This window comes from Pipistrellus kuhlii, unplaced genomic scaffold (assembly GCF_014108245.1).
Source record: "Pipistrellus kuhlii isolate mPipKuh1 unplaced genomic scaffold, mPipKuh1.p scaffold_m20_p_10, whole genome shotgun sequence".
Taxonomy (NCBI): Eukaryota; Metazoa; Chordata; class Mammalia; order Chiroptera; family Vespertilionidae; genus Pipistrellus; species Pipistrellus kuhlii.
In genome coordinates, this window is record NW_023425405.1 from 372,873 (window position 1) to 388,073 (window position 15,201).

A 15,201-nucleotide genomic window follows, 5' to 3' on the forward strand; every position below is an offset into this window, starting at 1 on the left:
GCGACAGGGACTTCTGTCTATATAAACCAGCTCCCCTCTGGTTCAGAGAGCACCCTTTCCCTTTCCACCAAAGACAGAAGACTCCCTAAGTGAAGAGCAGTGCAGAGTGAGGCAGGGCAGAAAAAAGCAGACCAGCACAGGGGACAACAGAACAGACCAGAGCAGAACAAGGATAGCTAACTGAAAAGGGACCTGGACCCAGAGCCACCTCACGGCCATGCTGTATCACAACTGAGCTGTTTTACACTGAATCAAGTTTCCTTCTTTGTGGTACTGCAGAGGGGAATTTTGACAAATTCTTAACAAGCATTAACTCACTTAATGCTAAAACCAACCCATTAAGGTACAAACAACAGATAAGGAAGTTGAAGTACAAAGAGATTAAGTCACCTTCTCAAGGGTACTCATCAAACTTGGCAGTCAAATTCCAAAGTCTATGCTTCTAAACATTAAACCACTTTGCATCTCTTTGAGTTTTTAATTGATAAACTTCCAAGAATATGAACAAAGCTTTGCACTATAGCAAAATACACTAACTCCACTAGCCACTTGTTTAGTGGTCTTTTGTCAGTGAAATGCAGTTATTTAATCCCTGCAACAGTATTATTTGTTAGATTTCTAGCAATAGTTTCAATTCTGGCTGCACAATGGAATCATCCAGAATTTCCATTTAATTGAAGTGGGAACTGATCATTTATTTTAATACTCCCCAGTTGAATGAATCCACTTTGTAGCCATGGTTCACAATCACAGGTCTATAGTAAGGTTGTAAGCGCTAATATCTGGTGAAATAATAAAAGCAATGAGGCGAGAGACAACTTGAAGAGTCAAATTTAATTTTTTTAAAATACAAAAAAATACTGCATTGATAAAACTTAGTATCTACAAACACAATTTGGCTCATGATATATCTTCCATGTTAGGAGCACTCTTATTATATACATATTTATGATAAAAATCATTAATTCAACATGTAAAACTCTTTGAACACATTCTGTATGAGAAATGAAAAGAATCAAGAAAAGCAAGAAATCAATGGCATCAACATCTGTTATACCCTCGTGAAACTTTACCAATATGTGTACAACCACACAAATCACTTGTTTAATGTAAACAAAGGATTTATGAACAATCCCTGGGACTTAATTTCGGTATAAATAGGAACAGGAATTTCTATAGAGTACAGGAATTTTTATCTTAATGGGAATAAGGGATACTCAGACACCCCTCCCTCTAAAGTAACGGGGATTAGCCATCTATTCTAAAATAACCCTTACTTCACGATATCTGCACGTAAAGCAGAATAAATTAGTACAGTTTAAACAAACTGTTCTCAAGTGTTTGAATTTTACAGTTAATATAAATTTCATCTACAACATTTAGATTAATATTGGCGTTTCAATTTCTTTTTTGTTAAGTTAGAATGTAAGTAAATTTACATATATTCAAAAAACTATTGCCATCTTCTAATACTAACACACAGAGACACACATTGTACCATTGTTTTTATCTCATTTTTAAAGCAGATATTTTACTTTATAGATAAGGAAATTGAAGCACAGAGATTAACTTGGCAAAACTTTATTTTTAAATCTTTGGCTGACACTGGTATATAGAAACCAATGGTTAGGAAAGGGGGAATAGCAGATAAAAGAAGAAATAAAATTCACAGTATACGTAAAATAAGGCAACAAACATTTATCAGAAATTTATTAACAAAGTATTTTATTATATCTATATTCTCAAAATTTTAGTTTTATATACAGAAAATTGAATATTATTCATAATGATAATGTGGGCCATTTTAAAAAGGGTAACATTAATCTAACATACTCAATTTAAGGAGACATAACCATAAATTTATTACAAAAAATGATATCCAAATGTTAAAACCTAAAAGTTATGAATATAAAAGATTAAACTATAGGAAATATCTATGTTAACCTCTTTCTTTTACGTATGTGTGCCTTAAATCTATGAGGCATGGCTCTAGGTACTAGGAATCCTATAAAATCCTATATAATAAAAGCCTAATACGCTAAGTGTCCAGTTGTCCATTCAACCAATCAAAGCATAATATGCTAATGATATACTAAGACCATTCAACCGCTCGCTATGATGTGCACTGACAACCAGGGGGCAGACGCTCCGGCTGGTAGGTTAGATTGCTGTTGGGGTCCAGCTGATCAGGACTGAGCTAGATGGGCTGGACATGCGCTGGAGCCCTCCCACAGTTCCACCCTGGCTGACCTACCTCCCACGTCCCTCTCTGGCCCCGATAGTGCACTGGTAGGGTCCCTTGGCCTGGCCTGCACCCTCTCACAATCCAGGATCCCTTGGGCAATGTCAGAAAGCCAGATTCAGCCTGATCCCGCAGAAATCATGCACTGGGCCTCTAGAACAACGATAAAAGGCAGAGTCCTACTCAAGGAACTAAGTTTAGGGGGAAAGACAGACAAATGAACTGGTAAGAGATAAAAACAATAAGAATAGCTATGCTATGAGAGCACAAGGTAGAAAAAGATCACTTATTTATATAAAATTGGACACTGGTGTCTTCTAAGGATCTGTCCTTAGTTATATGTCATTATCACTTCATTGGTCAGTTCATCTGTCTTCATCAACGCTTCAACTTCCAAAGAGAAGGTTTCCAATACATTTCTAAGAGATACTAAATCATTACCACTTTTCTTAGGACAGGCTGATTTGCTTTCCACTCTGTTCTCCTTGCCCCCGTCCCAACTCACACATTTTCAAACTGGATGGTGATGGCTACTTGTATTTTCCCAGGCAAGAAATATTGACATCATCGTTGACTCTTCCTCTTTACTTTAACTAAAACACCTCATTCTGAACTTCAGAAAGTCTTTTTGTCTATTTTCATGATCACTATTGTTATTTATTTATGCTATAAACTCTAAATCATATTTCTGTCTCTTACCTGATCTTTCTTTTAGATTCCTTCTCTAATATACAGTCCTTTATTAGCTCAGTGTTCCTTAATACCTCCACTGTATAATCTACAAAACTTTTAAAACAATAGAGATACATGTTACACAAAGTTCTATAGTTGATATTAAGATGGAATTAAAACTGAGATCCACTACGTGTTGTTACTTTTTCCCCACAAAACAAAGGATCTACACCAATACTTTTATTTCTACTGTATCTTTTGAAATGTAAAACATTCCCTAAAAAGATGCCTTAATACAAAGAAAACTAAAAATAACAAAATCAAATTTAACTATAATACTTTGTGCTCCTAAATGAAGTGACAGTTTATCAGTCACATTTCCCTTTATCTTTTATTGTTATTGATTATTAAACTCGTTTCATTTTTTTAATCTGTTAGAATGGCAGTTCACTAACATTACATTCATTCCTTCATTTTTAGACCTTTTGGGTTTAGTTTAAAAGTATCTCTAATTCAAAAGATTTTCCCTTTCTCCAACTCTCGTTTTAAGTGTCTGCTAAAGAATAATCAATTACAAATATATTTTTCTTCCTTTGTCTCAAACTATGAAAAATAATTTTAAAAATCAATAAGAATTAAACATCTAAACTTGGTTATTTAGTTGTTGAGTCTTAAAATGCTGCTCAAAATGGGTAATCTTGCCCTAGCTGGTTTGGCTCAGTGGATAGAGCATTGGCCTGTGGACTAAAGAGTCCTGGGTTCGATTCCACAATTTTTTTCTGGATTTAGTCTTTAGAACCAACCAATCCTGTGTTTCCCTTTTCTGCTTCAGTATCAGTCTTATTTAACTATTTTTGTATTTTCAGTGCTATAAAAAACATGATTTTTTTAATGCAGAAAAGGAGAATAAAGATCAGCCATAATCTCATGACCTTGAGAATACTTATCACTGCTACCAGGTTAACATGTACTTTTATTTCTCTCTGATTAATTAATAAACTGCATGGGTTTATGTGATGAATTGATTTTATCAGTTAGGCATATAAAATGAGTAAATTCAGAGACTAAATAAATTGATGAAATTTGCTACAGTAAATATATTCTTAAGACAGGTTAAAAAAATCAAAACTAAATGGAATCAAGATCATACTTTCATTTCTAACAACCACAGCTTTTACATTTTCTTGAAATTTTTACTTTGGAAAAAGAGAAGGTGCCAAGCATAATAACATTCATTACATTAACAGAATTATGTGACTAGCGTTTCAGGATAAGAAGCTAGAAAAATTCCAGGGCACAAGGACTGGGGACTCTGACAGGAAAGTTAAAACAAGGCCAGACAGTGTGGGGAATGTGCAACTGGCCTACAGATAACAAGCCATTATCCTCCTCAGCCAAGTACACTGAGAGCAAATGGTTAAAAAAGCCTCTGTAAGGAAAGAATGAAGGAAAGGAGAGCGAAAGGAGAAAGGGAAAAGGGAAAAGAAGATTTTATCTTCTCGTAGTATGGGAAGATAAAATCGCCAGTTGCCTCTTATGAATTTTGGGAATAAAAAGGTATTTTGAGACTTAATCTATACCAAGATATTCAGCAAAAGAATCTTTGAAACCTATAGACAGGAAGATATATACCTCCTTGAACCTGCACCAGACATCTGTTTTTCCGATTAGCCGGAGCAGTCCATCTGCGCTCTGAGCTGGATGAAATAAAACAGATTTGCTTGCCTTGCTTCTTTAATAATTTTGCTTGCTTAAATTGTTTTAATAAATTGGCTTTTCACAATGCAATCAAATGGAGTTTTGTCATTTAAATTCATTTGTACAAGAGGACAAGAAGTTGAGGACAACCCTCTCCCTCCAGTTCTGGATGCTGTCCCATAGCACCTCTCCATTTCTCTGGTGTCTGTGAGAGGTGCCTGTAACTAGGATTATGGGGGGGGGAATCATACAAAAACAACTGAAAATATACTGTCCCCACTACAGTTCTCAATTAGTTATGAAAAGAAAAACTAGCTGTTTCTTATTAAAAAGCTATCCTATATAATAAAAGGCTAATATGCAAATTGACCAAACAGTGGAATGACTAATTGCTATGACATGCAATGACCACCAGGGGGCATACACTCAATGCAGGAACTGCCCCCTTGTGGTCAGTGTGCTCCCACAGGAGGACTGCACTCAGCCAGAATCCAGGCTCACAGCAGCACTAGGGATATCTGACTGAAAGCTTAGGCCAGCTCCCCTAAGCTGGGCAGTTGGATAGCCCTGAGGACTCCTGGACTGTGAAAGGGCACAGGCCAGGCTGAGAAATGTCATGCACCAGGCCTCTAATCTTTTTAATAAGACAGCTTTTTAATAAGAAACAGCTAGTTTTTAATTCTATATATATCTACATATATAAACTTATATTTAAAATATTTTTTATTTACATGGAGGTCTTATTTTTAAATTCTTCATAGCAAAGATAGAAAACACATATCTGTATACACTCAATCTAAAAGACTGCCCCTTATCTACAAATGGCTGACACCAGAAACACTCCTTCTCTTCACTACTGCTAGACATTTCCTTACCATTTCCTCTTGGCAACTACTTCAGATAACAGAACTGACTGAAACACTAACTTTACCTCCAATTCTCACTTTACCCTGATACAGACAAAGGACCTTTAAGTAGCAACACAAGACAGGCAGCAATATGGAGCAGAGAGGGGGGAAAAGGTCAAAGAAGAGTGCATTAAACCTACTTGCTAGTCTTTACCACCAGTCTATCCACTATCCAGTACCCCAAGACTGCTCATTACATCAATAAGCATCAGTTGCACAAATGGATTGGGAAGGGTGGAGGGAAATCTTTTCCTACCACAGCAGGAAAATCTTATTTTCATTCTTATTCCTGCTTCATTTTCAATTCCACTACCAGAAATAAGAGAAGGGAAAATTATATATCTAAGCCTACACTCATTATTCAGTTCTCGTTCCTGTCCTTACTATCCAGGAAATGTTTTGCTGCCTTCTTCATTCTATCCCAATTTATTTCCTTCCCTGCAATCTCTTCCCAGATTGCAATCTCTCCACAGCCTCAGCTAATCACAGCTATCCAATGGATTGCCCCATACCCATCAATTTATATCTTTTTACCTAACACAAATTCTAGGGCCACTTTCCTGCTTCCCATTTTCCCTCCCATTCCACCAACATTTGGAGTCACAATTAGGTTTGGAATTGAGAAGACAAGGCTATTATTCTCATAAAATATGTACAGTGTTAATTATGTGCTATTCAGACTTCAAGCAAGTTATTTGAATATTTTGGGGATTCAGTTCACTCACACAGGGGAAGGAATCAGTTTAGATCACCACCCCAAAATATGGCTGACAAATTTCCAGGCCCCAAAAACAAGGATTCTGAAAAAGTACATCTGAAATGGAACACAGGTTTCTAAAAGGCACTCAGATGAAGTTACTGATGAGCCATTCCTGAATCAATAACAAATGCTAAGGTTCCTTCTAGTCTAACATTCCAAGATTCTAAGCTGGAATTTTCACTGCATTTTCTGGTAGGATTCTATATATATCTACATATATAAAAGCCTAAGTGACTGTCCGACCAGTAGCTATGACACACAGTGACTACCAGGGGGAAGACACTCAACACAGGAGCTGCCAAGCTGCAGTGACCTGGCAGCTGAGGTTCATGGGTAACACACCCGGAACCAGAGAGGAGGGAGCCCGATTCTGGGGTGCATCACATCACCCGAGATCCGCCCTCTTGCAATCTGGGACCCCTCAGAGAGCCGGTTTCAGCCCCGCAGGCCAGGCCGAGGGACCCCACTGGTGCGTGAATCCACGCACTGGGCCTCTAGTATTGTTATAAAAGGAGTGCAGTTTCCAGTTATTGGTAGTAGAGGTTCATGTATGCTACTGATTAAGTAGGCCTGTGTAAAGCACCTAAGCCCCATTTATATTACTTTATGACCATAGCTGACTTGCAAATGAACATGTACAATATACGTTCAGACTGGGGACCATCAGTATTATAACAATAGTAAGACCTCAAAAAAAAACACTGAAAATTGCCATCAGACTTTTTCAGATTTTTTTCAAATCATAACTGAGATTTGGCCTACATATCAGAAATAAAGGAAGGAAGGCATGCTCATTGGGATCTTTAATGTTGCTAAAGTCACTCATGGGGCTTTGTACACCACTGGGATAAAGCCTGGAGAAGTCTAGATCCCTGGTGAAATTCAGGGCATTACGATACCTAAAGAACAGTCTCAAAGGTTTACAGATCGCCAGGACTTGACCTCCTCAGAAGCACACCAGATCATTCACTTATGAACTACACTAGAGGCCCAATGGCACGAAATTCATGCAAGAGTAGACCTTCCTTCCCCAGCTGCCAGCACCAGCTTCCCTCTGGCACCTGGGACCTGGGCTTCCCTTGCAGCCCCCGCTTGGTCAGGAAGGTCATCCAGAAGGACTTCTGGTCTAATTAGCATATTATGCTTTTATTATTACAGATGTACCTTTTTTGTTCTAGTAACTTCCAATTACCAATTGTCATTGTAACCAGTGTTCCCTTGGTTAATATTCAAGTTTATAGACATGTCTCAACATGTGGAAAATAAGTATAAACAACACTTGAAAACATTAAACATTAGCAGTTTGTTAAGTGAAACCTATGCATTTATGAATATACTAGAGTCCTGATGCACGAAGATTCATGCAAGAATGGGCCTTCCTTCCCCTGGCTGCTGCCAATACCTTCGCTCTGACTGGGGCCGCCTTTCTGCCTTCCCAGGCTGCCCAAAGGCCCAGAGTGCTGGGGTTGTGCTGATTGCCCCAACCCCAGCCACTGGGTGCTTGCAAATGCAAATTAACCCACCGTCTTTGTTGGGTTAATTTGCATACAGTACTTGCCCCTAACTGGCTGGTGGGCATAGTGAAGGTACAGTCAATTAGGGTGTTACACTTTTATTAGATAATAAAATTATTATAAGGTAAACATGGAAACTGAATTATATGCCAGACATTTTTTCTTTAAAAGATATACTTTTTAAAATTTGTACAAAATAGCATTATAAGTAAAAGAAGTGTGTCCATTTATTTCCTTATTTCTCCAAACATAAAAATCTGTGCTGAATCTGTACTGACATTTTTTTTTTTTTAATTAATTTCAGAGAGGAAGGGAGAGACAGAAACGTCAATGACAGAGAATCAATTATTGACTGCCTCCTGCAGGCGTCACAATGGGGATGGAGCCCACAACCCAGGCACGTGACCTGGCCCAGAATCAAACCCTGACCTCCTGGTTCACAGGTTGATGCTCAACCACTAAGCCATGCTGGCCAGGCCTGAATGCCATTATATAAGTTCATTCTCTGAATATCAAGAATGGTTGCTTTGGTAAATAGTCATTTTATTGAATAAATGTGGGTTGTCGTTTAAAACATTCTTTAAAAAAACAAATTCCAAAAGAACTATACCTGATGTTTCTATTGCTATCTACTAAACAATAACTGTAGGCCTTCTTTGAGACTATTATTCAAGTAGCTACATAAAATGCGTGGCTTGAGTTGCCCAGGAAGGAAACTTTGACTTTAAAGAGTTTGAAAATAGAACATATCTCAACTATATTCAAAGGAACAAAGACACTTAGTATTAATCTTCTAGATCAACATGATCTTTCATTTGTTTCCTCAACTCATAATTTTGCTCCTAATGCTAAATTAAGTATAAGATCAACACCAAAAGACTGCCAACTTTTCAGTTTGCAATTAAGCTAATCCATAGCAAGTAGAGAATTATCCCTCATTTTGATCTTTAAAACTTCTCCTGAGCATACAGAAAATCTGGGAATTTTCAGTCAGTATATTATAAAACTAGAGGCCTGGTACACGAAATTTGTGCACTGGTGGTGGTGGGGGGAGGTGTCCTTCAGCCCGGCCTGTGCCCTCTCGCAATCCGGAAGCCCTCGGGGGATGTCTGACTGCCACAGAGGTCGGAGAGGCTCCCGGCACTGCCGCTGTGCTCGCCAGCTATAAGTCTGGCTTCTGCTGAGCAGTGCTCCCCCTATGGGAGCACACTCACCAGCAGGGGGCAGCTCCTGCATTTAACTGACCATCTGGGTCTGCCCCCTGATGGTCAGTGCATGTCATAGTGACGGATCTGCCATCCTGGGAAACCAGCTCTCCAACATCCCCCTAGGTAGGGGGTCCGGAATTGCTAGAGAGCCCAGGCCAGGCTAAGGGACTCCACCAGAGCATGATCAGGACCAGGGAGAGACACAAAAAGTTGGCCAGCCACAAAGGGACTGCGGGAAGGCTCCAGAACATGTCCCGCTCATCTTGCTCAAGGCCAATCAGCCAGAACCTCACAGAGCAAGCTAACCTATCAGTCAGAGCATCTGCCCCCTGGTGGTCAGCGCACATCATAGCAGCTCAGCAGCCTTAGCATATCACTAGCATATTACCCCAACTGGCTGAAGGACTGACTGGACACTTAGCATATCAGGCTTTTGTTATATAGGAGGATAGCTCTGTAAATTAGCCTATGTTTAAAACGCCAAGGACAACTGTGGACCCCCACCATACACACTCCTCCGGCACAAGCAAAGCTACGAAGACTTCTTCCTTCGCTTACGGTGTCCCCCAGGAGAGTCCCCGCCTGCCAGCTTCTCCAGAGCACGGTCCTCGGGATGCCGAGCCAAAAGCTAAGCCGTGTTGAGAACCTGCCCAAGAGCTCTTCGTCCTCCGCCTAAACAGACACGAAGATCAGGCACCTGAAGTCCAGGGAGCAGCTAGGCGGCGGCTGCCTCGGAGGCCCGGCCTCCCGCAGGAGCGGAGCCCGGGAAGGCGGCTCCGGCAGCGAATCCACAGGCTGGCCCGGCGCGCGGCTCCCTCCGGCCGCCTCGCTAGAGGGACCGGACCTGCGGCCCCGGCTTCCCTTCTCTCAGCGAGCCCTCCAGCTCCCCGGTGAGGGTGCACGGGAGAGGCGAGGAGGATCGCGGGCCCATTAGGGGCTGGGGTGGGGCGGGGGGCGGGCTGGGTTCCCACCAGGCCTGGAGCTCCCCAGAAGGGCCTCGGGGAGGGGGTCCGGGCCTGGGCGAGCGGCGTACCCAGGGGCGGGCGTTCGGATAGGAATGGGGTCCCCTGGGGGCGGGGGAGGGCAGAGGTGGTAAAGGGCTGGGGCGACGAGCTCCCCCTTTTCCCCCCCGTCCTCCCCCGCCCCCGCCGTCCCCCCTCAGCTGTTTACCTTCCCGGTACTTCTTGCGGAGCCGCCGGTGCACGCTCTTCACCACCCCGGACAGCTTCTCCTGCTCCCGCTTCCGCTCCTGCTCCTCAGGCGGCGGGGGGCTCCCGGGCCCTGCCCCGTGTTTGCGAACGGCGCCGCGGCCGCCGGCCCCGAGCTCCATCCCGCCGCCGCCGCCGCCGCCGCCCCTCGGCCGCGCAGACGTCCTCCCGCCGCAAGAGGAGGGGAAGGCGGCCGCAGCGGGGGCGGCGAGCAAAGAGGCCGCGGGGCTCCAGCCGCGGCGCGAGTCCGGCCCCAGGGCAAGGCTCGCCCAGACGCGCAGAGCTGATTGGTGGGCTGCGGGGGGCTGGGTGTGACGGACAGGGCCACGAGCCAATGCGGAGGCGCCAGGGCGCGGGGGCGCTGCTTCGCGTCGGGGGGGGGGTGGCGGCTGAAGGAGGCGGGGCTGGCGAGCCGAGAGCAGCTGAGGGGGCGGGAGCAGCGAGCCCCGCCCCCGCCCCGCCTCTCTCCCCGCCCCGCCCCCGGGTTTTGTGGGCATGCGCCGTGAGGAGACCGCGGAGAGGCGCTTGGGGCCGCGCGCTTGCGCGTCTGCGTGTGCTTGGCTTTGACGTCACTCTGACGTCAAGGTTGTCACGTCCACCGCCTGCTGGTTGTGTTGGGGTGTGATGAGGCTCTAGGGTCCTCTGCCCGAGTCCACGCCGCACCCTGTCACTGGCTGCGGCAGTTTGCTTCGGCGCCGGGAGAGGGATGGCTTCCGGTGCTGACTGAGTACACGGGCCGGCCACAGCCAGCGCCTCCGGGGATCAGTGCTGGGGGAAAGACAGAAAACCAAAACGGGAAAGGAGTGGACCAGGAAAAGCCATAGACCATGAGGGGAGCGAGGGAAAGGAAGTAGAGAAGCAACAACAGATGATGCCCTCAAGAACTTTTATGGCTGAAACCGGTTTGGCTCAGTGGATAGAGTGTTGGCCTGTGGACTGAAGGGTCCCAGGTTGGATTCCCGTCAAGGGCATGTACCTTGGTTGCAGGGTACATCCCCAGTGCGGGGTGTGCAGGAGGCAGCTGATGGATGATTCCCCCTCATTGATGTTTCTAACTCTCTATCCCTCTCCCTTCCTCTCTGTAAAAAAACAATTTTCTTTTTTAAGAACTTTTATGGTGTCTCTGGAACCACAGGAATACTGTCATGCGCTAATTTGCATCAGAACTCTGACACTTTATTTTCTCTTTTCAGTTTTATTTTTTATTTTTAGAGAGGAAGGTAGAGGTAGATGTGGACAAAAACGGCCACATGCTGACCTGACTAATCAGGGAACGCCTGCGTGGCGGCTTGGAAATAAAACTTTTAAACTAAAGGCAGTCTATGGCTGAATAGTCACGTCCTTAGCTAGCTTCTTCCCTGATAAGTCAGTCTTCACTGTAATTAGGCCAGCCAATGTCAAGGTAACTTGTAACTTCCCTTTTTCCAGACCCCTCAGGGCACAACCAAAGTCCTTGGCACCTGGACTGGTGACCACAATTTCTTTCATTGCTATTGTTATCGTGTTAATTGTTGGCTGTTACTCTCTTGGACTCACCTGTGTGAAGAAGCCTGTATCTATCATTTTACTTTTTATCAAATCCCAGAGGCCCCGTCCCCCCTACCTCCCCTTTGGTGACCTCCCTAATCGTCACCAGTGGATTTCATGCAGCCCACTTACCTCTCTTCCTTTTATTGTAATGTAGAGAAGTAGGTGAAAAAAAACCACCATTCTCCCGAACATTATCCCAATGTGTTGAGATTCTGCTTTCCAGCAGTTGTCAACAGTTTGGCTCAAATAAACTCACAAAAATTCTTTACAGGTTTGTAGATGTTCTTACGTTAACAGAGTGAAACATCATGTGAGAATGGAACATTGATTGGTGGCCTTCTTTAAGCCCCCTACAGAGGACTGAGCCTGCAACCCAGGCGTGTGCCCTGCCTAGGAATCAAACCTGCAACCTTTCATTGCATAAGGGACGGGGGATGCCCAACCAACTGAGCCACATCACCCAGGACAGAACTCTGAACCCTTTTAAAGTTGACTTGGGTGAACCCCTGCCCTTTAATTTGGTGGGTTAATCTCTGTGGAGTGTGCCTAAGTAGGTTTGGCAACTTGTTCCTCCCCACCCCCCGCTTCTTGCTTAGGAAGCTCATGGGGAGTGTGGTTGCTTACTCCTGTGCCAGAAAGGTGGAACACCGCTCTGCAAAGAGAAGTAGACTCTGCAGTTAGTTCTTCAAGTGGTACTGAGGTTGCTGCAGAGATTGGATGGCTGAGAGCTCTTAATGAATTGTGTTCTCCACTGCAGTTGTTGGTTACATGTGTGAGACCTGAAAACGAGGATGCCTGCTTAGAAGGCCTCCGGGTGGCTACCTGGGTTCCAATTAAAACAAAACTAGATTTGTACCATCTCTGTACAGGGTCCTCTCATGCATTTGGCACCTTAGGGAGAAGCCTACGCTGTGTTTCTGCCATCTGAGCCAGCCCTTCTAGAGGAGTTCCTAGAATCCTATTTCAACAAATAGACCCGAAACATTCACAGCTGTTTTATATGGAAACTTCTGAATAATGAAGACCTTGAAGAAAAAAAGCATTACATACAGACTCCAGAACATGGATAAACAGGAGAGAGGAGGTGAAGGGAGAAGATTGATGGAATTTATTTATTTTTAAAATATATTTTATTGATTTTTTACAGAGAAGAAGAGAGAGGGATAGAGAGCCAGAAACATCGATGAGAGGGAATCATCGATCAGCTGCCTCTTGCACACCCTCTACTGGGGATGTGCCCGCAACCAAGGTACATGCCTTGGCTGGAATCGAACCGGGTCCTTTCAGTCCGCAGGCCGATGCTCTGTCCACTGAGCCAAACAGGTTTAGGCAGATTGATGGAATTTAAAAGATGGAAGATGTTTTCCTACAGGCACAGTGAAGAATTCATTATAATTGTGAAGAGAAATTTCACAAATGGGCTTACTAAATTGAGAATATGGTGGTCTTATCTGAGATTTCATTTGGGGGGGGAAAAGGGACTTTTGGCTCTTTCCACATTTTAATATATATGGGAGTCAAGAAGAGGTGCAAATATTTATATGTTAAAATTATAGTAAAGAAAACATTAAATTTCATTTGTACTAAACTGTAATTTTAAAAAATATGTTCCTCCATGCTACTGCCAGCAAATGAATTTTTGAGTGCTTTTTACAAACTAAAGGGTACACTGAAGGAAAATTGGAAAATACAGAAAGGCATAAAGAGGGTAAAAGTGCTAAGACAGTAGATCCTAAATCTCATTACAAAAAAGGAAGGGTAACTACTGACTCTGTAGGTGATACTATGGTGGCATTCCCTTTGCAGTTTATAAAGTTTCCAACCAACACATGCACACCTTAACCTTACACCATGTTATGTGTCAATTATATCACAATAAAGCCACAAAAAAAGTAAAACTCACCTGGAGATTCACCACTGAGATATAGCAACTGTTAGCATTTTTTCCTTTGCTTTTAAGTACAATATTTCAAATGGGATTTTTCTTCATGGCTGTATAGTAATCTCTTATATAAGTAGCCTATCATTTCAATAACCAATTCCTAGCTATTGAATATTTATATTGTTTCCAGTTTGTCTATATTCCAAATAATGCTGGATGAATACCCTAATGCAAAAATATCTATTTCTCATACATTTTAGTAAACTAAATTCCTAAAAGGCAAAGTTTTGAGTCAGTGTAAAACATGTTAAGGTTTTTTATGTATACTGTCAAATCACCTTTTCTGAAAGATGGTACCTGTTTATGTCACCCTCAGCAGTATGTGTAAATGTCTGTTTCATTGCACCTGTACCAAATATGAGTATCACAATTTATAAACTCATTAATGAGATTTTATAAAGGTCTCCATTTTTAAGAAATGTGGGAATTTTCTGTTGTTTCTTATCTGGATATTCTGGTTGGCATAATATTTAGCATTAAATATCAATACTATAAGAGTAAGTGAAAAAAACTTAAGACTAGTCAATTTTAAAGCAAATTGAAGAGCTCCATATTTTACATTTGTTTTGTTTTTTAATTTCACAGCTTCTTGAGAAGTAACTTGATAAATAGAAATTACATAGCTGGTTTTTTATTTTACATTTGCATTAATTCAAATAGGGCAAGAGTTAACATGTCCTGAGAAACACCAAAACTTTTTTTCCTTAGGAGAATTATGGCAACTGGCCATAGACCACAGTTCATACTTATAACCTTCCTCCAGTGTAATTAGTAATATTGGCAAAAGACTTCTGTCAAGGCAGTAGAAAAAACAGTAAAGGGATTATCTATTTAAGTAAAATAATTGTCTTAATTGATGGTAAGAGGGACTCACTGTGGGAAGGAGACTTGGTGCTGTATTCAGTGAGTATATTATGTGCCCTGGCTGAGTGGCTCAGTTGGTTGGTTGGAGTGTCCTCCCATGCATCAAAGGATTGTACCTTTGATTCCTGATTGGTGCAATATCTGAAAATCAATAAACATGATATATCACATAAAGAATATGAAATATTAAAAAATCACATGATCATATCAATAGATGCAAAAAAAAAAACAACATTCAACAAAATTCAGCTCCTTTTTTTTTTTTTGACAAAAACTCTCAGCAAAATGGGAATAGAGGGATCATACCTAAACATAATAAAATCCACATATGAAAAACTTATAGCCATCATCATACTCAATGGGCAAAAATTAAAAGTGTTTTTCTTAAGATTCGAAACAAGATAGGTATGTCTGCTTTCACCACTGTTGGTCAACATAGTACTGGAAGTTCAAGCCATAGCAATTAGACAAGAAGTAGAAAAAATGTTTCAAAATTGGAAAGGAGAAAGTAAAACTGTCATTATTTGCAGGTGGCATGATATTGCATATAGGAAACCCTAAAGACTCCCCAGAAAAACTACTAGAGTTAATAAGTGAATTTATAAAAGTTGCAGAATACATAATCAATATCCAGAAATCAATGGCATTTTTATAT

General features: G+C 42.1%; 1 protein-coding gene across 3 annotated transcripts in view; it reads right to left on the bottom strand.

Moving 5' to 3' along the window:
- The window catches only part of BMT2 (base methyltransferase of 25S rRNA 2 homolog), a 78,802-nt gene extending 68,298 nt beyond the window's left edge, over positions 1-10,504 (bottom strand). Inside the window, exons 1-2 of one of the 3 annotated variants that reach the window (XM_045576071.1) lie at positions 10,173-10,311; positions 2,942-3,028 (exon numbers count right to left, since the gene is read on the bottom strand). Coding sequence is in view for 2 of the 3 variants with exons in the window: in XM_036424722.2 (XP_036280615.1) it covers positions 10,173-10,332 (160 nt within the window). In the remaining variant the exon portion in view is untranslated. Of the gene's footprint in view, positions 1-2,941; positions 3,029-10,172 lie in introns of all 3 variants that reach the window. The other 2 variants (XM_036424722.2, XM_036424713.2) reach the window with 2 other exon arrangements.
- Positions 10,505-15,201: the final 4,697 nt, after the last annotated feature.